Genomic DNA, 25,721 nt, shown 5'->3' with positions numbered 1-25,721 from the left:
GGACATTCGAAACCATGCTTCTCATTGGCCTCACGGGCTCGATTGCCACCGGCAAATCGACAGTCTCATCGATACTTGCCTCTGAGCCGTTCAAGCTCCCAATCGTGGATGCTGACATCCTGGCACGCAAGGTCGTGGAGCCCGGTACTCGCGGATACAATGCCATCGTGAAGCACTTTGGACCTACGACGCCTGATCTTCTCGTTGAGCCCTCAGAGGATATGCCCGAGAACGGTCCCGATGGCAAGGGCAGACCACTGAACAGACCGGCCCTGGGACGCCGTGTATTCGGCGACACCGAGGAGCGCAAGAAGGACAGGGCAGTTCTTAATGGGATAGTGCACCCGGCCGTGCGGTGGGAGATGTTCAAGATGGTTGTCGGGTGCTACTTCCGGGGTCACTGGGCCGTAGTGCTCGACATTCCCCTCCTCTTCGAGAGCGGCCTCGATAGGTTCTGCGGCGTGACGGCTGTCGTGGCAGTCCGCGACCCAGCTATCCAGATGCAACGACTACGTGCACGCGACCCGCACCTCAGCGCTGAAGACGCCGAGAACCGGGTTCGCAGCCAGACCGACGTGAGGGAGAAGGCACGCCGGTGCGAGGAGCGAGGAGAGGGAAAGGGAGTGGTGCTCTGGAACGACGGGACGAAAGAGGAGCTGAGGGAGCAGCTGGACAAGGCGATTGGGGCGATGAGGAAGACGAGCCCGGACTGGTGGTCATGGTTCCTGCTTGGCTGTCCTCCGGTGGCAGTTGCTATTGCGGCGTGGAGGTTTTGGCAGAATATCATTATTAATGAGGAGTGGGAGGAGAAGAAGTTGAAGCACAAGTTGTGAATGATGGTTCTCGGTGCTAGCGAGGGCAGAAACGGAAGGAAGGATGGATAAATTCACCCAACTTCGCACCTTCCTCTCTCTCAACTCCACCTTTCATCTACCTGCAATAAACTCTTTTACATCTCCCATCTTCATCGCCAACTCAAACCTTTGCCAACTTCATTCCACCTGAGCAGCCGATCCCACCATCAGGGAGTTGGCCACTCGGGGCTCGACTTGTCCCTGGCAGCTGTTGGCAGCTGTCGGTAGCTGTCGGTAGCTGTCACCCTCAACTCGCTTCCCGTTGCCGACACTGCCATACCAATCTCAATTACTCGCCTGCAAACCAAAAACCTCATCCATCTCAATTTTGCCCCTCATCCTAAACGAAACCTATCGCCTCAACCTTCTTCCACTCGCTTGGGTACATCAGTTTTGTATGATGGCGAATAGTAAGAAGCAACGCCCGTCGCTTTTTTGCGAATGGGTAGTTGGAACCACCATCGAGTCCGCCCTCGGACCCATCCCCAAGAGACCGAAGAAACCGAAGAAGCGCGACGTCGTCAGAGTCGAAGTCACCACAGATGACGAATCTGAAGAAGACACCATCAAGATCACCTACCCGCGCACCGGACGCAACACCCCGCCTCCCCAAGAAGCCAAGACCATTGTTAAGAGGGTTCGCTTCGAAGACACCCCCAAGTCGGCTTTGAAGAAGTCTCCCACTCCCCTGGAAGCATCGGAAGAAGCGTCCGACTCTGGTTCAGAGCCGGAATCAGACTCGAGTCAGTCGGATAATGCTTCGAGCTCGGACGCCAGTGACTCTGACGCAGAGAACTCAGACAGTGCCCCATCCCCCAAGAAGAAAAAGAAGAAGAAGGCCAAGCAGAAGCCAGTGACAGACGACGCCGAAAGCGACTGGGACTCGGACCCGGATCCTACTTGTGAGTGTCGGCGATGCACCAAGGGGCGAGAGATATTGAGGAGGATAGGCAAGAAACAGAGCAAAGATAGCACTTCCCCTAGCACAGAGCCTTCCGATTCTGAACCCGAAGAACCCCCCAAGCCCAAGAAGAAGGAGTGTGGTAAGGAAAAGAAGGGTGGCAAGAAGGCTAAGGAACCAGAGCCCGAGACGGACACTGAATCTGCTGAAGAGACCTCAGAGTCTGAACCAGAGTCACCCCCCAAAAAGCAGCAGCCAAAGAAGGAACAACCCAAGAAGCAAGGGAAGAAGAACACCAAAGTCGAGGAGTCAACCAGAGGAGGCGAGACATCTGAGTCGGAAGCTGAGTCCCCCAAGCCTAAGAAGAAGAAAGGGTCCCCCAAGTCGGACGCGAAGGAGGACGAAACGCCTGAGGAATCGGAGACTGACGCCGAGCCTTCTGACTCGGCAAACGAAACAGAAGCAGAGAGCGAGCCTGAACCTGAGCCGAAAAAGAAGCAGAAGCAGAAGAACAAAGGCAAGGCCAAGGCTGATAGTCCCAAGAACGAAGACGAAAAGGAGGACAAACAAGAGCAGAAAGGCAACAAGCAGAAAAACAAAGGGAAGCAGAAGGCCGGGAAGCAAGCCAAGAAAACACCTGAGCAGCCAGAAGACAAAGCTGAAGACGAGGAGGCTGTCGAAGCTCCGAACCAAGAGAACCAAGGCAAGTACAAAAAGGCAAAGGGGAACAGGACGAAGGAAGGGGATAAGGAAAACGCAGCGCCGCAGGGCATGGTCCTCAAGAATTCCAGGCATCAGAATGGATTTCTCTGGGGAGGCTATCCTCAAGGTCTGCTTTTGCCGCATCCTCGCCATCCTCGACTCATTGAGCCGATCCACGCCCAAGTCGTTCAGACACCATCAGGCCCGGTACCAAATGCTTACTACGATCCAGAAAACAACGTCATGAGGCAGCACCAAGGCCCCCCGACTGGAAACAACCATGGCTATCTCCATCCGGCGCACAACGCCTTCAGTGGCACACCACCTCCTGGCATGCCTCCTGTGCCTCAGACCCCCTTCTACTATGGCTTCAACCAGCCCCAGCCTCAACCAGGTTATGGTCAGTACCCGCCGTATCATCAGTACTACCACCCCATGCTACCACAGGAGGGATATGCGCATGTGCCTATCACCCAAGGGATGCCTGGACACGCATGGCCTACTGTGAGTGGTCCTCAAGGATTTCCTCCGGCCCTCCCTATGGGCCATGGGGTACAAGTCAACCCTCAAGTCATGGACGGGACGGAGAACGCTGCTCTCCCACCCAGCAAAGACAAGGACAAGACCAGCCAGAACAATGTTATGCCGCCAGGCCTTACCGTAAGTTGGAGTACGTGGACATCACACTGGGCTTGACTCACCATATCAGGGCCAGAACAACCCCTATCTTCCCCAGCGGGCAGGATCTGTCTTCAAAAACTATGGCAGCCATGGTGCACGCACTGCTTCCAAGGGTGATGGATCTGCCCGCGCTGGGTCGAACAACTGGAACAACAATGTCACAACATGGAACGATGGAAATGGCAACAACCAGCAGAATAGCCAGACTGATTGGAACCCGGTGCCTGACCACAGCCAGAATGGAAGTGGACAGAACGACAACACTTGGGGGCGGGATCAGAATCAAAATCAGGATCAGAATGGGAACGGGAACAATGGCTGGGATGCGGGCAGTGGGAAACAAGAAGACAACGGGCAGAAATGGGCCTCGGGGTCAAACGGAAGCAACGGGACAGTTCGAAAGAAGCGTGATGATCACTGGGGCAACGATACTCATCTTGGAGGCAACATAACCTGGGAGGAACAGAAAGACACCGTTCCCAGCACAACGGGCCCGGCGGCAGACAACAACGTGGTGGGCTGGGACGTTGTTACCGACCGCGTGGTGGAGGAGGTTTCGCCCGACTCGAGAAAGAGTGACAAGGGCAAGAGTGACAAGGGCCATGATGAGGATAAGCCCGACAACGTTATGCCTGGGTCATGGGTTGAGACTCCTGGTGGTGTGCCTGCTTGGGGAGATGTTAATGCAGCCGTGGATACACAGGGAGGAATCGTCTGGTGAAGCAAGTCTTGAAGACGAATGTATCTAGTATAGATGAACTTGGTATCCGCAAAATCACTGTACAGCAATGGCTATGGCTATATGCCTCCCAAACTAATATCTCATCCCATATGTTAACACCTTTCCGGGGCCTCTTGTGGTGTGATGCCATAATGCATTTCTGTAGCTCCCAGCCTCACCCTATCTGTCGTGTCATGATCGTCCTGTTCGTGTCAGATTGTAAAGAATAGATTTTAAACAACACGTCTCTCTTTAGCAGTCTTGTTCTCTGTGTAGTGCCTGAGCAGCCGAGTAGCAGAGCAAAAGCAGCAGTTGCAGAAGCATGCCGAGGGTGAAGTAGAAGGGCAGTCGCAGTCAATCAGAGGATTGTGCAGCCGTGGAGAGACCTGATCGGCCGTCAATCAGCTTAGTCCTGAGGGGGTGACGTCGTTTGATTTAGCCCAGGCCTCTTTTTGCTGTCATGACGGCAGGTTGGATGGATGGATTGGATTGGAATCGTAGGGCATCATCATGGGGGCAAGAGGCGTAACGACACGGTTGGTTGTGATGTGACAGGGGAGAGTTCTGGCCAAGGGGTAGCTTACCATCGAGATGTCTGCCATTCAATGATCCATGAACAGCAGATCTTGAGGCGCTCTCGCACGCTCGATGTGCCTAGAAGGCGGTACTTTTCAAGGTCTTTGACCGGCAACATGCTGGCGAACCACCAGGGGAAGATGGCGGCATCGTCGGGACACTCGCCGTAGATAGTGAGCATCCGCTCTGTCAACCATGGAACGCTCTGGACGCGCATCCGGGCGACGAAAGAGGAGGCGAACTGCATGAGGTTCTGTGTCGACATAGCGTCAATGTCCTCGGGTGAGGCCGGCATGGGTAAATTGTCGATGGCTGGAGGGGGAAGCTGATGAGGGTGAATCTTGTGAATCTTTGTCGCCTTGGATGGAGGTATCTTCTCCGGTTGAGGACTGCTCCGTGGGAGGGACGGCTTCCATAGCTTCCATGGCCTCCTCCTGTTCGAGACTGACGTCGTCAACGCGCTCTATCTTGGCGACGGTATAACCATCGAGGTAACTGTGGTTGCGGACACGGAAGCGCGACAGGCCAACCGTCTCAATGAGACTCCGGCCATCGGGATAGTACTGAATGTTGACGATTCGCAGCAACGTGCCCAGGTCGTGGAAGTCAACATCATCGGGGTGCTGGGGTCTCTTTGGGAGAACCATGCCAAAGGTACGATCACCCTCAAGGGCTCGACGGATCATGAGTCTATATCTCGGCTCAAATATGTGCAAGAATGTCGGCATGAGGGGGAACGATAGCGTACAGACGAAGAGCGGGAGGTCAAAGTCCTGCATCTGACTCGCGCGCTCGGCATCAAGAGCCTCTTTTCGAGCATGGACCTCGTCCAGCCAAAAGGCCTCGATGATGCGTGTGATGGTCTCGTTGGATGGTGAAGAGTTTTGGCTGAGTACGGGGTTGATAGCCATGGGGCGACGGCAGATGGGACAATATCGTGAGTGGTCGAGGATGCGATGAAGACAAGAGCGACAAAACGTGTGGCCGCAGGGTGTCGTCAGTGGATCGTAAAAGAGGGCGTAGCAGACCTGGCAGTCCATCTCAGCCCGCGTGGCATCCTGCGCCTTGCGGACGAGGCTGGTATCGTCATCATCGTCAACGGTTGGGGTTGGTGACGGCGATGTCGGAGGTGAGGGGATATAGCTGTAGGTGATGTCGGTGTCGTAGGGCAGATCGCCCTCCTCTGCGAGGGAATACGTCGCAACCACCTTTCCTCCTTGTATCACCTTTGAATACGCATCGTCCTCCCTCATCGAGGTGATACCAGCAGCAGCCCATGGATCCGGCCACTCGACCCTCGTGGACCCATGGACCGTTAGCTTGCGCCGGTCAATCTCGTCGCGTACGTGCCCGGCCGTCTTGTTAAGGACGACGTCAACGGCGCAGTCGTCTAGCGCGTGCTCCCTCGCGCAGTCGGAAAAGGGGCACTTGAAGCCACGGAGGCGGTCCGGGGCGGCGGGGTAGGTGATATTTGATCGACGGTGCGTCTCGGGGAGACAACGTCGGCACATGGTCTTGCCGCATGGGAGGCTAACGGGCTCGCGCAGGGGCAACGAGCACACTCGGCACTGAAAGAGCCGGACAAAGTCGCGCGGGGCGACATCGCGATGCCGAGGGGTCGGAGCAGGAGTCGTTGACTGCGATCGGCCGGGGTCCGGTGGTTCGCGGTCCGGTTCGGGGCCGGGACCGGGGAGGGTCTGGCCGCGGGCTGCTGCGGCGTGGCGTTTGGTGGCATGGGCGTCTTCTTCTCGGGGGTGACGAACTATGAGTATTTTTTCCGTGTCTTCTCGAATTCGTTTCTCGTTGTTTCTTCTTATCGTGGCATCAAAACTCTCTAATAAGGTGCGAGCCTCGATATGATATGTGTTGGTGGGGGAGGTATTTTAAACTGGTGCGCCTCTCGATGGGGATCTATGTCGTTTCTCGTCCGCTAATTGTCCAAAACAGATGACTTCGTGGTTGTTCAGGGCTTCGTCGTCGTGATGTCTTCGCGTAACCGTTGACTTCGTTTCGAGCGCATGGAGGAGGACGCGGGATTGTCCAGTATACGGGGACCAGCCGGATACAAGATAGACATGGATTCTGCGTGAGGGAGATGCTACAAGGATCGTATGGGAGGTGAGGAGCGCAGCATTGCCGTGGATATAGGGCGATAGCGGAGGAGGAGGAGGAGGAGGAGGAATCAAGGCAGAGAATGCGCTGCGCTGTCGTGGGTGCGAGGTGATGTGATGTGATGGATGGATACGATTTAAACAGGCCTCCACAAGCTGACTGACAGCTGACAAGGGGAAGGACCAGGGGAGATGGGATAGAGTCGAGATGAGGGGTCTAATGCGATATGAACGGGGCGAGTTTGACAGCAGAAGAAAAGAAAAGAAAGGAAAGGAAAGGAGAGGAGAGGAAAGGAAGAAAAAGAAAAGAGGACGGCGTGTCTTGTTTCAAGCCCTCAGCAGGCCAAAGAAGCAATCGTCAAGGATAGAGATCGTCATACAATCAAGAAAATCTTACCAATCCGGAACGGCTTCGAAGGCACGGAGAGAAGGAGGGGGTGGATACTTGTAGCACGCGCGAGGTCCCGAAATATATCGTCTTTGCCAAAAAGTCAAGGGCGTCACAGCTCGGGGTGATGATACCAATGGGGATGGATGTGGATGTGGATGTGGGAGAGTCGCTGGCGGGTACCGGATACTTGGAGGTTTCAACTTGGGGTCCGGTCCCTGAGGTGGAGGAGGACCCTGCGTAGCGTAGCTTGGGGGTCTAGATTCTGGTCTTTGGCCAGTGAGTTTGAGTGTTTGCTGCTCTGAATTGTTGAGTTTTGCTCAAGATGACTAACTAGAAGATCAAATATGTCAAAACCTATTCCGCTTTTCGACTGGCATCCCCAAATGATGATCCCGTCCCGTGCATTCTTCCCTATGACCAGTTGTCGATAGAGGGAAGTCCTCGGCACAACTCTCAGGCCCTAGCTCTCCTCAGTGTCACAAGCATAACATGAGTTTTCAAAAAACGAATGACGATAGCAATCTGGGACGTGGGACACTCATGACGTTGGATAAATTGTAATGCTTTTTTTTTTTTTTTTTTACTCCAACGGTTCTATGCAAACGATGCGAGTTGGCCGTTGACAGCAACGCCGCGGATCGCTTTTGTGCAGCAAAAAGGTAGAGGTTTAAATCAGCATATCATGAATAAAAACACCGAACCCAAAAAGACCATCCAACGTCCGACCAAGTCCTCTCGTCCAACAAGAAGCATCGAGGTTGACGATGGCTGTTGGGGAAGCGAGCTATCAACGGCAACCTTCGCACTCGCATCGAGGCACCACACAGCCAATGGCCTCACTGCATCCATGACAGCCCAGATCACGATGTAACAGCCAAACAACAGATCAAAGTAGACAGTACTCGACAGCGACAAGGGACCCTACATTATCCCACCTCTCCGCCGATCTGGTTCTTTGCCCGCTACCACGAGACACGGGTTATCGAAAAAGAAGAGTCCCCTTTTTTTTTTCCTCATACGGGTGTTGACCGCGCTGTGATGCTGATGACAAGGCCGTTTTGGCGATCGAGAAGTCGATGGAGAAGAAGCGACCATCGGGGCTACTTAATAGAGCAGGAGAGGGAAAATGCATTCGTCAACGGGCTGGTAGGATCCGAGACATGGAAAAGACGGGAAAAAGAGGGGGAGATGATCGCCATTGGCGCGGGATGGGAAAAAGGCGAGGCTGTGAGAAGATGGGGAAAAAAGTCGTTGGCGTCATATGAGGCTGACCTACTTGGTTGTCTGTACCAGGACTTGTTGGTTCTGTACAGAATCCATGATGATGGCGGCGACTGGTGATGTTGCCGCATACCTATTGAGTAATTGTCGCATTTATCTTTTTCCCTCTCTATTCATCTTTGAACTACTATTGCTCACTCATCAAAGAGTACACAGCGATGCAATACGAAAAAAGCCAACGTTGGACAAAATCTAATCTACGCATCATGGCCCGCGTGGTCACCCATCACTACGGTCCAATGAGCTACTTTTAAGGTGTGGCGGCCCGGATCGAGATGGCCAACAAATGCAGCTCCATGTTTCTCCGCGCAACGTTTGCCAACCTGCGTGTGTGTACATTGATAAGTACCAGTAGCAGCGACATCTGAGGTAAGACGCAGAAACCCATGCTCACTCATGACATCTAGACCCCTCCATCCCGGTTAAGGGACACCAGAACACAATGAAGGCAGTTTCATTCCTCTCAAGCATCATTATAGATCTATATCAAAGCTTCTAAAATTAATAAAAAGATATCTTAGAGAAGTAATATTTTAGATATATTTTATCTACTATTTTGTTATCACATATTATGCACCACCCTGAGGAGAGCATAAGCCAACGCCTTTGTACTGGTGCTTGACCAAGCGCATCCCCCCTCACAGCCTGGGTTCCCGGATCAAGGTGCTGGCGTTCGTGCTGAGAGCTGAGAGCAAGGGCCCTACCAACCAATGGAACCTATGACGACGAGTCAGCCAAGTAAGACGCAGGGGCTGACGGGCCGTCTCTGCCTCAGCTGCTGCTGATTGTCCTGTCCCATTGAACGCCTGCTCTCAAGTTCAGAGGGGAAGCTCATCACACGACAATTCCCAAGCTCCAGGACCCTGAACAGAGAAAGCCTCAGGTTCCCCACACAAGCTTTCTACTTCCATCGTTCTCGTTTCCTTGTCCTAGCTATTCCAGGTTTTGGATCTCACGCAGTGAAAGGAAAGCTATCTCACGGCGTACTCCGTCCCGCATCCATCACATGCCAATGGCCCAATGTCTCGAGGTTCATGGTGGCTTGGGAGGCTTACGGCCGCCCAAAAACGCCGCCTCCTTCGACGATGGCTTCCACCTCCCCTCGTCCCCAAACATACACACCCCGTTTTCCAGAAACGGCCAAAGGAGAAGTTCCCCGTTTCCGTATCCACTGAACACGGATGACCCTACCTAACCGAATGGTCTTCTCCTCTCGTCACAAAAAAAAAAACTTGACAACAGACGGCGGTGGACTTGCGTAACTCCAAGGGTCTGTGACAAGGGGGGGCCTAGAACTATCGAACCGAGCCTGGTTGACACGACTCAAGAGAGAGAGCCGCCCGCCCCCCCTGGCTACTGGTCCCTTTACCGTCTTTATTAGGGATTGGTTGCGCGTAGCTACGAGGGAGACCCCAAGATTTGCATCTAGAGGCAATTGGACAGAAGCCGTAAGGTAGCGGGGAAGCTTTTTCTGACGTTGCCTCGACGTTACTCTCTCTCTCTTTCTCTCCTCTTCTTCTCTTCTTCCTTTATTAATATTCTTGTTTCTGCTTCTATCTCTTACCGCTCATCTTGACATCTTCCCCAATTCACATCCACCATGATCAGCGCATCCCGTCCCGGCACAACCTCCGCCTCGGGCCTCCCCGCCCCGGAGGTCCGCGAGGAAATCACCGCCCGACTCGGCGACCTCGTCTCGGCCCTCGAGGCGCACCCGTCGTGGACACCGCCCTCTCCCCCGCGTGGCCTCTTCCACGTCTGGGACTTTGTCTGCCGTTCCCGCTACATCATGACCGAGCTTGACAACATCTACGCCGGACGGCCGACTAAGCACCCAGAGCAGATTCCCAAGCACGACCGTGGTAAGTCTTTTTGGGGATGAGTACCTACTTAGATTTTCTCTTGATGCCATTGATATGAAAACCTGTCCTTTCCTTGCTCCAATTGGTCTTCTCTCTCTCTCTCTCTCTCTCTCTCTGTAAGAAACACCTAGACTTACCTCATCTCTCCCCGTAAATAGCCACCTCAGGCCCCCAAGCCGCCGCCCTCTCCTTCCACGACGTCCTCTCTCGCTCCATCACCATCGACGAGATGATCCATAACCCCCGCATGCTCGTCATGCTCGGCTTGTCCAATGTTGACTTTGGCGACAACGTCCGAGACAAGTCACGTGCCCTCAAGGAGACCTTAGCCAAGGCCGATTGATGATATGACGTCGTGCCGAGCCGAGGGATCGTCCATCTACTAAGGGCGGTAGGTGGATATAGAGTCAGTAAAACAAAAAGGAGAAAAAAGTATGAAAAGGATATAAAATACAAAATCATCATCATCAGGGCATTTGCATGAGCTACCTTGACAGAAAAAGGAGCTCCAGGTTGGTGGAGGAATCACACCGCCAAACCATGGCATGGATATTCGCAATTAATTGGGAAGGGTAATGCAATTGTAGCAGGTTCATCATGCTTAACAATTCCATCAAGCTCTGCTCTATCAATTCGCTGTCGACCTGAAGCTGTCAGGTCGAGTTCAAACATGTAGCCGTCATAAACACACCACCACCAACCCAACCCATGAGTAAGGATCATTCCCCTTGATGTCCATCCCAGGTCATCATTTATTTACCCCCAAGTCCCCTTATCCAGTCTTGTGACCAACCCAGCCGTACCGTCCGAGAAGAACCCCCCTAAACCATAGACCCAAGTCCCAGCTACTAAACAAAACATCATGGACACATCATGATATACACAGTACGATAAACGCAGCTTCAAGCTGTTATCGTACACCAGCCCAGCGACCCTTTGCAGTCGCCGAAGGCCCAACCGCAAGCCGTCGACCAATGTTGCCGAAGCACACGCAGCTGCAGAACAGTACGCTGAGCATCCACACTCCCGTCTCGAGCGTTTCTTGGCGAGCCAAGCCTCCGAGGACCGGCAGATCATGGTCTCCATCCCGACCCAGCGAGAAGTTGCCAAGAGCGGCATGAGCGGGAGCCGGCATAATGTCCGGGTCGACACCGAGAAGCAGCACCGAGCCCGTAAGGCCAACGACTGCAGAAAGGAACAGGCCCGGCTTGGATCGGTCGATGAGCCACCACAGGAGGGGGTTCACGAGGGCCAGTGTCAATGATACCTGGAGGGTAGACGCCCAGGCCACCTTGCGCTGCCGAACGTGTTAGATGGCACACAAAGACAGTTTCTTCAGGATTCAAACTTACAATAGCAAATACAATGCCGACAAAGGCGCCAATGGCTCGGACAACGAGTGCCCAGTCAGTGCTGGGACCATCATCCTTGGTCGAAGCGCCATCATTTTCAGCCACGGCTTCCTCACCGTCATCCCCAAACGATTCTTCCCATACACGATCGAGCCAGGGTAGCAGCGCGCCCAGAGCTACACCAGCGAAGCCCCAGAAAGCCAGATGCGCCCAATTATATGCAGGACGGATCATGTTTCCCCTCAAGGACTTCAGGCTGTCCGGGCGCGTGGTGACAAGCACACCATAGCCAACACCTAGCACAAAAAGAACGAGGCCTCGTAGGGCTAAAGACGCAGGTGATGGTGCTAGGACAAGAGGGCTCGGAGCTTCGACAGGGCGGAATGATGATCGGCGACGCACAGGGTGGGATCGGTCGCGCAGCAGCTCATAGGTCGCCTCATCAATGCTAGGCCTCTTAATGGGTGTCTGGGCGCCAGTGCCCCAAGGCGTGTCCAGCTCGTCTCTATCAGCAAAGATGCGGTCGCGGGAATTGGACGCGGTGGGCGAGTAGATGCCAAACAGTGTTGACGACGTCAAGTTAAGGAACGACTGCGGTCGGCTCAGGCTCACGGGTTCGGGGGTCGGCTGCAGGAATCGCGGGTTGTTCAGGTCCACAGACTGCGCCGGGGCTGGCGTCGCGGGCGAAGAGTTCTCATCGGGAGGTGTTGGGCTCGTCAGGCTCAGGTCGAAGGGTCTTCGGGGGATGGGTCTGAGGAGAGGAGGTCCGTCGTCGGCCATTGTGTTGTGAGATGTCGAGTCGAAGGTTCCTTGTGTGGTTGTTGAGGGTCTAGAATGGGTTGTGAGCGACGACTCGGTGGGATAGAGGGCAGACAAGATCTCTTCGCCTCAGCTGAAGGGCAAGGTGAGATTACAAGTCTCGGAAGCCAAGGTTACTCACTGGTCTCAACTGGTCTCAGTTCACGATGTAAACGCTACAGCTCCCGGGACGGTCGGGACGGGAAGATGGATATTGTTGGGGTCAATCTGTGCGGTTCGCAGGTGAACGAGCGCCCAAACGTGGCTTGCTGAGAACCGGGATATCCGAATCAGCAAGGCTTGGGGGGAATGAATGGTTTCGGGTGAGAGCCTCGTCGTGGATACGCGTATATGAAATCAATGCTTGTTGGAGATGCGGATGAAGGGTCTATGAGCAATGCGGAGAAGAGCAATGGAAGATGAATGGATATGTAAGAGAGAAGAAAGTCAAGACGCGGGTTTGAATAAGAAGAGGAGGAGGAGAGAGAGGAATAAGCCATGAAACCCAAACCATGGACCACTCGACTACGGACCCTTCACATGCTCACAAGACCCAGACCCAAGGGCCCAGCAGTTACGTAGAGAGAAGGGTCAAGGACCCAATCCAATGCAACCCCCTTGTCCATGGGGTCCGAAATCTGGTCCTTTTTAGTGGGCGTTTGCCATGGGATGGATGCTTTGCGTCTTTCCCCGCCCGCTCTTCCAGACGCCGCCTCCTTGTCACGGACCTTTTGAAGAAGGGCATGAATAAGCTGGGCTTTGACCTCTAGAGGAATGAAGGCGGTGATTGAGAAACTCTACATATTGAATTTTGTGTGATAGGCCTTACAACGCTCGATTTCCATGTTTGCCCAGGAAGAAAGAGTTTGGACCCCAGGAAATATTCATCCTTGGATGTGCTTTTTACCCCACAAGAGCTTGCTTCGGCACAGGGGTCAGTCACTAGGTGCCTTGCTAGCAACCACGCGGGTCAAGGAAAAAACCAGACAGTTGTACAACGGCATTAGCTTTCCTTGCCTAAGAACAATAGGATTATTCATGAAAGAGGTATAAAATTACGCTAAGGTCAGGATATTCTCCCTCTTTTTTATCTTGCTTGATTTTATATATATTTATCTATAGCATTTAAGAGGAATTAGACCACCTCTCGTTCTCGTTCCCATGTCTCGTTTATATCTTCACCCGCGTGACATGCCCCAATTCGAGACTCGTTGGTTGGCCAGATCTCGGGGCTCCATCGTATTGCGCCCTCGTGATTCCGTCCGAGATCCATTGATCGGCCACCTCCCAACAAAGTTGCCGCTGTGACACTGTCAGCAATGGGAAACCGAAAGGGGGGAAGAGCAGTTGGCGATGCAACAGCGTTTACAGTCAAAACACCCGTTTCGGCTGTGTGCAGACGAGGAATGGACTTTGTGTCCGACGTGGAATGGGTACAGTAATGTACATCAATTGACATGTGATTTTGCGCGTCGCTTGGCTTCATGGGTCGACGTCAATGTACTGTACAGCTCAGGTCAGGTCATGATGGAAACACCATCATCATGTAAATGATAGCGGTCAAATTATCTCTCCTTCTAAAATCCCCAACGCTCAATCCTCGTCACTATCACTCTCCTCTTCATCCTCCTCATCCGAGAACTCGTACTCGCTCTCCTCTGCTCCCTCGGGTCGGGGTATCATCAAAAACGCCGTCATGCAAGTGATTCTGTTCCGCGTCTCGTACGTCCCCAACAGCTTCCCCACACCAGCACCAGCAGCAGCATCATCACCCTTCTTGGCCTGCTTCTTCTTCTTCCCCTGCAACTCATCCACTGACACTCGCCACAATCGGACCCGCCCGTCGCTGCTACCGCCCGCCACATACATTCTCGACGCATCTGTCGCGCTCTTGATAACCACAAAGTCCTTGATCCGCCCATCCACTCCGTCTGCCTTGCCACCGATCTGCCCGACGAGCTTAGCTGTGGGGAGAGACTCGGATTTCTTGTCGTCCGCATCGTCGGGCTTTGTGAGGTCTTCGTCCTTGGTCGAGAAGAAGAGGATTCGGCCGTCCTCGGTAGCCGCAGCCAGAAGTGTAATGTCCGCTTCTTCATCCACCTGAACATAAAAGAATTGGTGAATCTTTGAACGGATTGATCCCATAACTCGGCACTTGGGAACACTATCCATGCCAAACACCACAATGTCTCGGTCGAATCCAACTGCAAACTCGTCCGAATCATCCACATTGCCCCAAACGACCCGTCGGCCCTCACCCGTCGAGTGCTTTCCCTCTCCAGCCTCCTGTAGCATCTCCTTGTTAAAGTTCAGCACTCCGGCCTTCTTGCCCGTCACCAGGTTCCACAGTCGCATTGCCCGCTCTCCCTTGCTGACACTGATCATGAGCTTCATGCTGGGATGGATCGCAAAGTCGTTGACGCCAGATGGCGTGCCTCCAAGAGGTGCCGTATCACCGCTAGGTCGTCCCTGTGGCTTCGGGATAGGAGCCTTAATGTTGCTAAGCAGCGACCAGTCCCTTGTGCGTGTAACAGCAATCGTAGAGTCCTCGCTTGATGACAACAGCTTCGACCGATTGGGGAATCGCAGTGCTGTCACAGTCGACGAGTGGTGAAGCAGCGTGCCAATCTCTCGGTTCTTGGGGTTCTCGAGGATCGGTCGGGGTGCCACCTTGGCGAGCAGGTCCTGGTCCCTTCGGCTCGGGGGTGTGCCGACAGACTGTAGAGGTTGATGCGCTCGTCGGTGCTTCCAGAGGCGAGCATGACATTCTGCGTCTGGCCAGCAACGGGCGCCGAGATAGGCGACGTTGCGACGCATCGGATCGCCGACGTGTGGGCATTGAAGAGGAATGTGTCGGCAAAGTCGGCCTGGTCCTTGGGTCCAATCGTCACCGTCAATCCATGAAGGATTCTATCGTAAGATCCCACCACGATCTGGATCGTCTCGGGGCCGGTAGAGGCGGCGGTCGTAGTTGTCGAGACGGCAGGTGTCGTAGTCTTTTCCTTTGAAGCCTTTTCCTTTGGAGCCTGAACAGCCTTGGCCTTCTTGTTGGATACAGGCTCGGGAGCAGGTTCGCTCTGCGCGACGGCTTGTCTCTTGCGTTTGGCCATTGTATCGTGTTGTAAAAGTCTTGTCGTTGCTGTAGGCAGTTGTCGCGAAAAGCTACGGGGAGTTGGCTTGCTTCAGAAAAAAAAGTTTGGAGCTGGGGTGCGATAAGATAAAAGGGCATATATGCATAGCCCCACTTTATGCATCCCGTCTTCTTGAACTCCTACTCTCAGACAATGCCAATGATTCAAGTCCACAAGCACAATAATGCTATGCGCCGAGTATATTCAAGTGTATATGCTGCATGAGAAACTAGATTCTCAATGTCGTCTATCTTACCGTCCCGAAGCCCCATTCTGTCCGCCAATTTCCCGCTCCACCATCTCAATCGAGCCCAGGCTGGGGAACCGCTTTGTGAAGTCCTGGATGTAATCGTCCTTCTCCTTGGCAGACATTTCCAACAGAGGTTGTCCAGGGAGGTCTACGGCGATAACATGAGCTGACGATGCCTGCGCCCGGCTCAGTTTTGAAGGTGACGATGAACGTGGTCCGGTAGGGAGACTATTCAGATGAACCGGCTTCTTAGGGGCGATCGGCTTTGCTGGGGGCTTGGGTCCAAGAGCTGGAGGTGCAGAGGATGTCGAGGCCGGGCCAGTACTGGCTGGCCGAGCCTGAGGAGGCTCGACTCTAGTCTTGGCGATATTCAGGGGTTTCCTGACAGGTAGCGGCTTCTCGGGCTTGCCTCCACTTTCCGATGAGTCGGTGTACTTTCCATATCCCTGGGCAGTCCTTTGCACGTTCGAAGACTTCTGGTCCTCGTTCAAGAGACTTTGGACCCGGTTCTGGATGCTGACAGCACGGGAGACTCCCCCAATGCTCTTTGGTGGGATAGGTGGACCACGGTTTCCTGAGGCCACACGTCGACGGTACTCGGCTTGGGCGGCCTCAACACGTTGTTCCTCTTCTTGTAGCTTCAGGCGTTCCATCTCACGCCTCATCTCAGGTGTCATGTTATCCTCATCCTCCTGGATACGGCCGTCATCGCTGCGCCCATCAGTAGCCTCAGAGCCCGCGATAGGAGTAAGGTCACGGCGTCCCGCGTCCCTTTGTGGCGAAGGGTTTCTCACGCCTCCAGGAGAGCCGCCTTCAAAGCGCTTAAAGGCATCTCCAAACTTGCCAGCAAGGATGTTCTTGTTCCCAGACAACGATGTCAGACTAGAGCGCTTGCTCGCCTTGGTCCGCTCCGAATCTTCCAGACTCCTCAGGAAATCCATATCACTGGATGCAACTCGCGAATCGTCATCAGCCACAGGTTCCTGGGCAGGGGACGGAATCTGAGGCGAGTAGTGAGGTGGTCGACTTGACGATCGGGAAGCAGCCTCTCTTTCACGCAGGAAATCGAGCGTGGTACCCTCGAGGTTTGTGCTTGCAGGTCGCGGTCGAGAGATTGTGGTAGAAGTGCGGCCTGAAGGCTCCAAAAAGTCTGCGCGAGGGCGACCGCCTTCGAGAGAGGGTCTTGATGAAGACGGTTGACGAGCATGCGAAGATGGTTGATAGGACGAACCCCGGGCAGGGAAAGCAGGGCGTGAATCTTCAGCGCCCCATTGCCCGGCACTTTGCTCAGGTTGCCTTGTAGCGCTGCTGGATCGTGCGTACTCGTGAGACTCTCGCTGAACAGGTCTCTCCAAGTCTCTGTATGGCTCAGGTGGTGGAGTTGCTGTCATGGTACCAGTGGACACGTATCTCGAGCTTGCTTGAGAGGAAATCGCCTGCAGCTCGGGATTGTTACTAATGATGGACTGCGCCCTGCTAACTTCTGGCCTGCTTGGTGCGGACAAGACCTTTTGCAGCGAAGGCTCTGGGGGAGGCGAGGCAACCGCAGCTTGGTGGGCAACAGGCGTGACTGAGTGCGGCCTTGATGTTGACCTCGTGCGTGTATCGCTTGGCTGAGGCATGGCAAAGGCTTCATCGGCGAGCCTCTCCATAACTCTCTGGTTGAGGTCAGACGGGGCATTGGGAGTTGGTGAGGTTGGCGAGGAGGCGTCAAAATCAAATTTGGTCCCTTGGTCGTGTAATAATGAGAATTGGTCAAGAGTAGGGAACCTCGATGACAGCTCGTCAAATCCGGCCTGGGTAGTCGACTTGGAATCAAGAGCGGCAAAGGGGTCTCCATCAGTCTTTCGCATGGGAGATTGCTCTGGCTTCTGTGCCGCCTTGGTTGGAGCTGGTGACGCCGCCGGTCTTCCTCTTCTCATTGGAACAACATCAGGGATAACTTGTCTCTCCGGCTCAGCCCGTGAGAAGACAGCACCTACGACTGGCGCTTGCTCTGACGATTGTTGCCTACGCTGAGGGCTGTCATTTCGGCCATGAGATTGGGCTTGGTCAGAGTAGATCTGGATAAAGTCAATATGAGTTCTACCAAGGGCAACAATCCTCTTACATCCTGAATAGGGACATCTCGCCCTTGCATGGCGCAGCCTTCCTTGAGTACCTGGTAAATATTTGGTCTCGACTGCATGTTTTCTTTCAACATTGACGCTAAAAGGTCAGTCTCACGAAAAGCTCATCAGAGGTGAGGAACTGTACCTATCAACTTCTTGAGTCGATCAGAAAAGACAGGGTGGCTCGGAAACCTGAAGCTGGCATTGAGGATGGCCAATTGGCCTTGGTCCTCGAACGGGGTCGTATAATAGCACAGTTTATACAGCAAAACTCCCAGTGCCCAAATATCAGACTTTTCGTTTATAGGCTGCTTTCGGTATACATCAATCATTTCAGGACTCCGATACTGAAGGGTGGTATGCTTCTGGACATCCTCGTCCATGAGGCGACACTCGACAACGGTTGTGGGGGCGGGACGCGGCGGCGCGGCCGAGCCAAAATCGCAGAGCTTGAAGCGCTTGGAGGAGCCCTTGGCGGTGATGAGGACATTTTCAACCTTGAGATCGCGGTGGAGCAGCGCGGGCTTGAGGTAGTGCATGCATGCGACGCCCTCGGCGATGTCGGTAAAGATGTTGAGGATCTCGGGCTCGGTTAGGCGATGCTGCAGCCTAGTGTTCATAAAGTCGATGAGGCCACCCCCGTTGCAAAACTCCATAAGCAGAAACACCTCGTAGCCGCCGCCCCTGAGCTCAGAGGCGTGCGAATCGATATAGGTGACGATCGGCCGGTGGCCCTTGAGGCGCTTCATCGTCTCGACCTCGGTGCGCATGCCCCGCAAGGTCTCCTTATCAGGGACCGCGACTCTCTTCAGGACCGCCATGTCGGTGCCGTCGACGGGCTTGGGCATCTTGACGAGGTACACGTGTGCGAAGCCTCCCTCTGAGAGGTACTTTTGAATCACGACGCGGTGGCTGCCGACCTGAATCTTGGTACCGGGCGAGAAGGTGCCGGCCGGGGCGCCACCGGGGACGGCCACGGGCGGAGTGCCATAGGGGGCATGATGATGGTGTTTTGGAGCCAGGTGAGGCGGAGGGTACTGGCCGTGCGAAGCCATCTCGATCGGGGAGGTCGATGGACAAGGACGACGATGGGAGGTTCAAGTGCGATCGCGGTGATGGATGACGGAGAGGTCGTCGGGCACGAGATTGAAGAGCCAAGGAAGCGAGGGCGGTCGAGGGGGTGCCCGGTAGGGGAGAGGAGAGACGGCGCTGGAAGGGGAGAGGAATCGATCGATGTATAAGGAACGGCAAAGTTGGAGATTCAAGGCATTGGGTCAAACACAATCAAGTGATTGAGCAATTCAGAGCGGGCGCATGGTCAAGTTGACAGAGAAACACATTGCATGGCCCCTTGGGAGAAAGACGAGACGGGACGGGATGTTGGATGTGCCAGGGACCGATCCATGGAGTGGCCGCCTAGTACGGGGCCGCGGGCATATCATAGCGGCCCTTGGCCTAGGCGCTCAGTGGCTCAGCCTCCTCCCCCGTAACCTGTTAGTGTTGGGCCGCCCCCAGAAACCAGTGCAAGCTACGGCAGCTGCCATTTTAGGCCTCAGGCTTTGGGACTTGGCGGCGGCGGGAAATTTTCGGTAAATAAGGTTCCTTTTTTCAGTTCACGGCTTGGGGGGAATCAGGGTTTCGTTACTGACATCAGCCAAGTCCATGGTTTTCGACATGTTGAAACGGATACAAGGTCTCGGGTGCTTCTCTTCCATCTCACGGTTGATGCAGAGCTTCTGACTCGTCTCGTCATGTTTCATGTGTTTCAGCTGTCAAGGATGGCTACGCTTGCATAAACCACTCCCACTCCACATGGAGAGGAACCTCTTAAGAATGTTTGTCTCTTAGAAACTACTAACCACCAACATTATTCATTAAAAACCAGTATTGTCCATCAACGCCTCGCCGGCTAAAGATCTGAAACTTCTTCGCCATTACAATTCGTACCAATAGGGTAGACAGTTATGTCATCCATGAGAAACTCGACACCGCCTGAGGGCGCGTCTGGGCACAGAAAGTTGAAGCTGAGCACTGGGTCGGGAGAGGCAATCTTCTTGATGAAGGAGCCGCCGCCCCAGTAGAAGGGGTCAAGCACCCAGTGGTGGTCTTCCAAGATGACTTCGTCGTCAAGCTTGATCTTGATTGTGCACTCGGACGCGCCCGTGTTGTTCTTTTCAGTCCACGTGTCGGCCCAGTTGATCCAGTGGTTGCCGGGCTCAAGACCGTGTAGTTGCTGGCTGATGCTCAGCTCCACCTTGGGATCATTAACTGTAAAACGGCTATCGCGTCTCGTTAGTGAGAGTGCTAAAGAGAGATGCAGAGAAACGTACAGGAATTTTCTACCGCTCTGGGCTTGGTATCGTCCACGTGAAGTCTGGACTTTAATGGATCGAGGGTCTGACACCTTCCAAGGGGAGAGTGTCGCGTCCTCAAAGCCGGGGTTCTTGACATTGTAGCATTCCGGATCAAGGTCTTTCTCTGGAGGAGGGGCCGTCTTCGTGTACTCGGGAGTGCTAGCCTTCAAGCTCCACACGTCCCTGACAGCTGCAGCTGCGGCCTTGGTGGTTTGAACGGGCGGGTGTGCTGGGTCTTCGGTATGGGGGCAGAATGCCTCGATGAGACATTCGAGGGGGTTGTGCAGGCCGGCGTCGACGCCAGTGAAAGCAAAGGCGGCCAGGACCGCGAGGACTGTGATTTGTACCATTGTGTGTGTTTATGTTGTGTTAAAGATGTTTGTTTGTTTATTTGTTTGTGTGAAACTGCTTGGTATGGATAATCAGATGCAAAGTCGTGTAAGTGACGGCCGTCTATTATACCTGCTTCCATCTCCAACGCGATTAATGAAATCAACCGATACAGTTCACGTCCAGACCCAGCCTCCTCATCATGTTTCAGCTCCCGAGAGTGGTCCGATGCAAGGAACGCAACTAGTCAATATTGTCTGAAAACGGTCGCCCAGATAAACGTGGCTGTCATGCGAGATATGTGATATCTGGGGCTTGGGATGCCCTCGCGGCCAATTGCGCCCGGCCGTTCACGTTTCGTGGGTGAGCGGGACGAGCGTCCCGGCACTCTATCTCGAGCTTCCCCGGCTGTGTTTGGGTTTCTTCAACGTCATGGCCAACCTTGAGTTGCCTGTTAAACGTGCGTGGGGAGGCTGTAGCCGACTTGGCGAGCGGCCAGGCGGCTTCCAGTAATCACATTTCTCCCGATGCAGTACCGTTTTGCCCATGTTCAACGGGGCTCGTGGATATCCTTTCTGTGAGAAAGGTGACGATCCTTCCTTGAATGCAGAGCCGTAACTGTTGATCAATATCTTGATTGAGGCTCAGACTGCACATCCTTGATTGGCTTCGTCAGGGGATGTGTAACAGGCAACAGAATAGTATCTCCTGTCTTACAGATCACAAAGATATGTCCTGAAATCGTGGTGTAATCGTCAGCTCATGATAATTCCACAACGCCGACAACAGCCCGCGAGCACTTGTCACGAAGTGGAATGCTCGGGGCACCGGCACAAGTCTAGGTCGAAGTCAAAGCCGCGCAGACATCTCCAAGGCTTCGCGCAAGACGTTCGTAAGTGTCATCCAGGGGGTTATCCATACGAGGATGCTAGATAATAGACTTCCGGGTTTCTAACCAATTCCAGATGGGACGCCTTGGGCTGTTTGGGAGGTTGGGTGCCAAGGCAGACAGAACCTTTGTTAAGAAGAAGCTCTTTAAGGAGCGTTTGATGGGTAGAAGAGAGGCATGATCTTTATATTTATACAAGGAGTCTCAAATGGGTAGCAATGACGGCATAGGTGACGACTATGAGTTTCTACTGAACTTGCCCTATCTTCAGATCATCTGTCAGTATAGTAAAGCGGCTCAACGGTGACTCTCTGCTTCCCCATGATTTGGACTCCGAAACAGCTCAATATCCATTTCACATTCCCGATGATGCTCTTTAAGAAATCCCACTGTCTGCCTGACATCTTGGCCCAAGCTCCAGAACTAAAAAGCGAGTCATGGCTGCGGTGGCTGTCGCGATGACTTCACTGCTTGATCCTCTGCAAATGCTGCTGCCGTCTGGGAATAGTCTTCCGCAAGCTGCTTTGGGGCGATAAGCCTCGAGGCCATGGCTAGCTGACGCGTTTTGCTAAGCCTTTTGGTGTCTTTTATCCTGGGCTCCACGACAAGTTCGTTCAAGGTTGAGGCACTGCCTCCTAATATGGCCGAGGCTATGGATCCATTTACGCGGCCGCCACAACGACTCGACCGGTTGCGGAAAGGAGCCGACTTGAAGAAGAAGAAGAAGAAGAAGAAGAAGAAGACTTGATGAGATAAGCATGAATCTGACAGGAGTCTTTGAAAAGTCTATCTCCAAATTTGCCTTGAATTATGCGGTATTTTTAACCTGCACTTGTCGGTTCATTAACCTGATGATCCGACTTGCTCCTTGAGATGAACTACCCTAGGCTCAGCCCTATGGGTCCAGGAAACCCGCCATGAACCAGTCTCTCGGCCGAACTATTATCGTTGTGACTTGGCAAGACGCGCGGCTGTGGCTCTTTGTGTGTAAAAGGCTTTGCCGCGAAGCCGAAAAAGCGGTTCTGGCTCGGGCTTTTTTCTAGAAATAGATCGTATTCTTCAAGAGCCGAATCGAATATCCGCGCTCCACATGGGAAAGCAAGGGACAGCCTGCAAACACTCTACGAAATGACAAAGTTGCTCCGTCAGGCATACGTCATGGTCCGATAACAGGGGACTTTGCTTTTTTCGCTTTCGCTTTTTCTCTTTGTTCCTGCTCTTCTTTGACAAGACCTGCCGATAGATGCTAATGCAGGGCGTCGGGCACGCCGTTGGGTGGTTCGCATCTGCCATCAGCAGCCACATGACAGTTTGACTCAATGGGTACTCGGCATGGGGCTCTCACCACCATAGCAATGACCCCGTGGGAGAGTGTATCTTTCAAGTCATGGCGAGACTTGCCGTGCTACCCTGCAGCAGCCGACATGCCTGATGGGGAATCCTGCTGACCCTCGGAGGTCACGGCACAGTCTCGCAGCTGGCCTGGTCAGGCGTTGCCCTAGAAGGCATGGATCTTGTAGAAGTTGAAAACCCATGTGCCGATGACGATCCCCCCGTCAGCCCCAGATACCGAACGCCTTGCCTTGCCTCGCTTGAAGAGGGGATCCAATTCGAGCCCAAGACCCGCGCACGCCGAACGTTGATCCCTGCATCTTTGGCCGACCCAAGACATTATTAAATCAACGGCCCGCGCCCTTTATGACAGCTCTGATTGTTTCCTCTGCATCCATACTCTGTAAATCACTCGTATACATCTGGTCCATTTGCCTTTGAATACTCTACCAAAACGATATCTGTACTATCAACCATTATCAACATGCCCGCTTCTACTTCGACTTCGCCGATGCAAATGCCCCGCGAGCCGGCCCCCGCCGCGTTCCCGGCTGGACAGAACAACGCCGAGCAGCCGGTACGTCGTGCATCCCCTCCGGCTTGGCCTCCGGGCTTGGCTGCGTTACCAAGACATTGATGCGCAGAACCGATTATCTGCGCAGTCGTTTACTCTAGAACATTTTACTGACTGAATTTCGTTGATAGCGCCCGGTTCAGCCCATGTCCATGGAGAATCAACCCACCATGGGAATGCGAGGAGGCAAGGGTGACGGTGGTGTAAGGATCAGATGACCCTCTTCTCAAGCTTAACTGACCTTCTATAGGCCATCTGCTGCGGCATCTGCGCTGGACTCTGCTGCTTCGAGTGCCTAGACTGCTGCTGTTAATCGTGGTCCCTGGAGAACTTGGGATTCAATTGCTTTCTCCGGCGTTTAATGGACGAGCCAGCTAATTGAGGGTCGTTAGAGTGAACGAGGCTGGGTTTGCCGTCACTCGACTAATGATGCAACGAATTTTCGATAGACTTATTATACAATGTTTTGTGCTTAATCCTCTCTCTTTTCGTCCCAGTCTTGTATATCGTTTTGTTTAGAGCTGTTGATGCTCACACAACTACGTCCTCTAATCGCTTCACAACCTCCTTATAGAACTTGATTGACAAGCGCTCAGCAACCTCATCCTCAGTCTCGTCATCGCCATCTCGCAGCCCCAGTTCTTCTCCGCCAGCCAGGCAGCGTCGAGTCGCATCCTCAAATCTCTCACCCATGTCGGCGCCCACAGCTGCGACTCTATCTTCAGCTAGGAGAGCATCCCGCACCTTTCGCACCACATCAGGGCGACCTCGTGCACGTCGCATATCGATACCTAGCACCTCTTCGATAGGACGCCAGTGCGCAAGCTCGACGAGGATGACGCCCAGACTGTAAATATCGAAGCTCTTCTTGGAGCGCTCCCTCTCCCGTCGGCGGTTCGACTGCGCGTTGGGATGTCGATACAGGTCATGTTCCGCGTCGTCTCCCGGGGCATCTGTCATCTCGTCAGAGCCACCAGGGCGAGAGAAATCAAAGCCCGAGAGGTATGGTTGGCGGTAGTCCACGTGGCCATCCCGCGTGAGGAAGAAGAGCACGTTGTGGCTTCGGAGACCCTTGTGCAGCCAGTGTACGGCGTGCAGGTAGAGGAGACAGTTACTGATGGCGTGTGCGAGACGGACTCGTTCAGTGACTCGAGGTTTGCGGATCTTTGGGTCTTGAAGGAGTTCACGCAGCGAAATTGGAGGACGTGTGGCGTCGAGATTATCGTCAGATGGGCGCTCAAAGATGAGACCTAGCCGACGGTCGAGGATATCGACATCATCTTCGGGCATGTTGGGATCGGCTTTGTCGAAGAAGCCCAAGCAGTGGGGAGTGCGAAAGGCTTCGGGCTTCGGGCTATGATTCAACAACGCGGCAAGTTTCCGAACTCTCTCGATGATGTCAGCCTTGGATAGGGATCCTGGCCGAGGCCCTGCGTTGTCGTAGTCTTTCCACTCGATCCAGACTTTCTTCTTCCCCTCTGCTGTCTTCATGAGGGCCTCGCATCGCGGCTCGTCAGATTCATCAACTTCGGGGTCTACCTCGATGAGGTAGCGAGGCACGAAGAGATTGCGCTGATGGCCAGGCTTCGCAAGCTCTAGAAACTTTGCGGCGGCTTCATCGACGACGGCGGGGCCTTCAGACTTGGGGTCAATAGTCTCGTTGAAGGCTTTGAACTTGGCCAGCCTCGATAACTGCCTCAGCGCATCAGCGTTGGCTTCTCGCTCTAGCTTGGACATGGGAGATGGGCCACTAGGGCTGCTAGCATCGAGTTGGGACTTGAGGGCTAGCACGAGGTGGCTCAAGTCGGCGATCTTGTGGTGCAGCAGCAAGACACCCCGGTTGGTATCTTGTACGGTGTTCCTGATCTCGACCTGGAGGGAGTGGTCGAGGAGGTTGGTCATGTTATCATTGAGGATGGAAAACTTGGCAAGGAGCCTCTCAAACCCAGCCTTGTCAAACGACGTCCAGCGTAGTCTGGTGATGCCCTCGACCGACTTGGTCTTGAGCCCGAGCATGGCCTTCTTGATAAAGTCCCGCTTCCTCTCCGTCATGGGATAGTTTGCCAACTTGGCGTCCTTTTCAGGGGCTCCTAAGATGCCATCATGATCCTCGACCGTGCAGAGATTGTTGTGTTTCCGCTGATACTCTGTAAACTCGTCAAAGAGGCAGCGGATCTGCACGAGAAGGTCGAGCACCGTCTGACGGTGCAAGTTGAAGACGTTGGAGTTGAGAATCTTGTCCTGGTTCTTCGCATCTAGGTCGAGCAGGCCAGACGTCTCGCTCCAGACAAAGAGGCGCTGCTGCTCCATGCGGAGGCGCAGGTTGAGATATTTGCAGTCATCCTCGTAGCCCAGGGCCGTGACGAGGAGCTGGATCCCTGAAAGAGTCAAAGTTGCAAGTTAGGAGATTGTTACATCTGTGCTGAAGCTAGACGACGTGCCTTGGATACATCCTGTATAGACCTGTAGGCCAATGGAAGCGACGCCGATGGCCAAGCCGGCTAGGGAGACGGGATCCAT

At 53.9% G+C, this 25,721-nt stretch overlaps 10 protein-coding genes across 10 annotated transcripts; 4 read left to right on the top strand and 6 right to left on the bottom strand.

Moving 5' to 3' along the window:
- Nucleotides 1-14: 14 nt before the first annotated feature.
- MRS44_010181 (uncharacterized protein) lies at nt 15-833 on the top strand (the record flags this gene model as incomplete). Its single annotated transcript, XM_046269937.2, has 1 exon — nt 15-833. One exon carries the CDS (start codon nt 15-17, stop codon nt 831-833), a length of 819 nt encoding a protein of 272 aa, XP_046131374.1.
- A 421-nt stretch (nt 834-1,254) lies between these two features.
- MRS44_010180 (uncharacterized protein) lies at nt 1,255-3,859 on the top strand (the record flags this gene model as incomplete). Its single annotated transcript, XM_046281279.1, has 2 exons — nt 1,255-3,117; nt 3,167-3,859. The coding sequence occupies 2 exons, from the start codon at nt 1,255-1,257 to the stop codon at nt 3,857-3,859; spliced, it is 2,556 nt and encodes an 851-aa protein (XP_046131375.1).
- Nucleotides 3,860-4,092: 233 nt separating this feature from the next.
- On the bottom strand, nt 4,093-7,786 carry MRS44_010179 (uncharacterized protein; the record flags this gene model as incomplete). Its single annotated transcript, XM_065620025.1, has 6 exons — nt 4,093-4,138; nt 4,444-4,793; nt 4,843-6,197; nt 6,381-6,634; nt 6,944-7,235; nt 7,639-7,786. The coding sequence occupies 6 exons, from the start codon at nt 7,784-7,786 to the stop codon at nt 4,093-4,095; spliced, it is 2,445 nt and encodes an 814-aa protein (XP_065476214.1).
- Nucleotides 7,787-9,818: 2,032 nt separating this feature from the next.
- MRS44_010178 (uncharacterized protein) lies at nt 9,819-10,423 on the top strand (the record flags this gene model as incomplete). The annotated part of the gene is made up of 2 exons (XM_046269939.2): nt 9,819-10,080; nt 10,239-10,423. 2 exons carry the CDS (start codon nt 9,819-9,821, stop codon nt 10,421-10,423), a joined length of 447 nt encoding a protein of 148 aa, XP_046131377.1.
- A 567-nt stretch (nt 10,424-10,990) lies between these two features.
- MRS44_010177 (uncharacterized protein) lies at nt 10,991-12,212 on the bottom strand (the record flags this gene model as incomplete). The annotated part of the gene is made up of 2 exons (XM_046281280.2): nt 10,991-11,377; nt 11,433-12,212. 2 exons carry the CDS (start codon nt 12,210-12,212, stop codon nt 10,991-10,993), a joined length of 1,167 nt encoding a protein of 388 aa, XP_046131378.2.
- Nucleotides 12,213-13,823: 1,611 nt separating this feature from the next.
- Nucleotides 13,824-15,340, bottom strand: MRS44_010176 (uncharacterized protein; the record flags this gene model as incomplete). The annotated part of the gene is made up of 2 exons (XM_065620024.1): nt 13,824-14,948; nt 14,996-15,340. 2 exons carry the CDS (start codon nt 15,338-15,340, stop codon nt 13,824-13,826), a joined length of 1,470 nt encoding a protein of 489 aa, XP_065476213.1.
- A 273-nt stretch (nt 15,341-15,613) lies between these two features.
- On the bottom strand, nt 15,614-18,777 carry MRS44_010175 (uncharacterized protein; the record flags this gene model as incomplete). Its single annotated transcript, XM_046272763.2, has 3 exons — nt 15,614-17,674; nt 17,722-17,819; nt 17,868-18,777. The coding sequence occupies 3 exons, from the start codon at nt 18,775-18,777 to the stop codon at nt 15,614-15,616; spliced, it is 3,069 nt and encodes a 1,022-aa protein (XP_046131380.1).
- An 854-nt stretch (nt 18,778-19,631) lies between these two features.
- Nucleotides 19,632-20,426, bottom strand: MRS44_010174 (uncharacterized protein; the record flags this gene model as incomplete). The annotated part of the gene is made up of 2 exons (XM_065620023.1): nt 19,632-20,001; nt 20,053-20,426. 2 exons carry the CDS (start codon nt 20,424-20,426, stop codon nt 19,632-19,634), a joined length of 744 nt encoding a protein of 247 aa, XP_065476212.1.
- Nucleotides 20,427-23,111: 2,685 nt separating this feature from the next.
- MRS44_010173 (uncharacterized protein) lies at nt 23,112-23,514 on the top strand (the record flags this gene model as incomplete). Its single annotated transcript, XM_046281281.2, has 3 exons — nt 23,112-23,204; nt 23,333-23,404; nt 23,452-23,514. The coding sequence occupies 3 exons, from the start codon at nt 23,112-23,114 to the stop codon at nt 23,512-23,514; spliced, it is 228 nt and encodes a 75-aa protein (XP_046131382.2).
- A 218-nt stretch (nt 23,515-23,732) lies between these two features.
- On the bottom strand, nt 23,733-25,721 carry MRS44_010172 (uncharacterized protein; the record flags this gene model as incomplete). Its single annotated transcript, XM_046272764.2, has 2 exons — nt 23,733-25,579; nt 25,652-25,721. 2 exons carry the CDS (start codon nt 25,719-25,721, stop codon nt 23,733-23,735), a joined length of 1,917 nt encoding a protein of 638 aa, XP_046131383.2.

This window comes from Fusarium solani (genome assembly GCF_023522795.1).
Source record: "Fusarium solani strain SB1 chromosome Unknown bctg00000006, whole genome shotgun sequence".
NCBI classification, from domain to species: domain Eukaryota; kingdom Fungi; phylum Ascomycota; class Sordariomycetes; order Hypocreales; family Nectriaceae; genus Fusarium; species Fusarium solani.
Note: the sequence above shows the minus strand (reverse complement) of the source record. Positions and strands in the feature narration are given on the sequence as shown.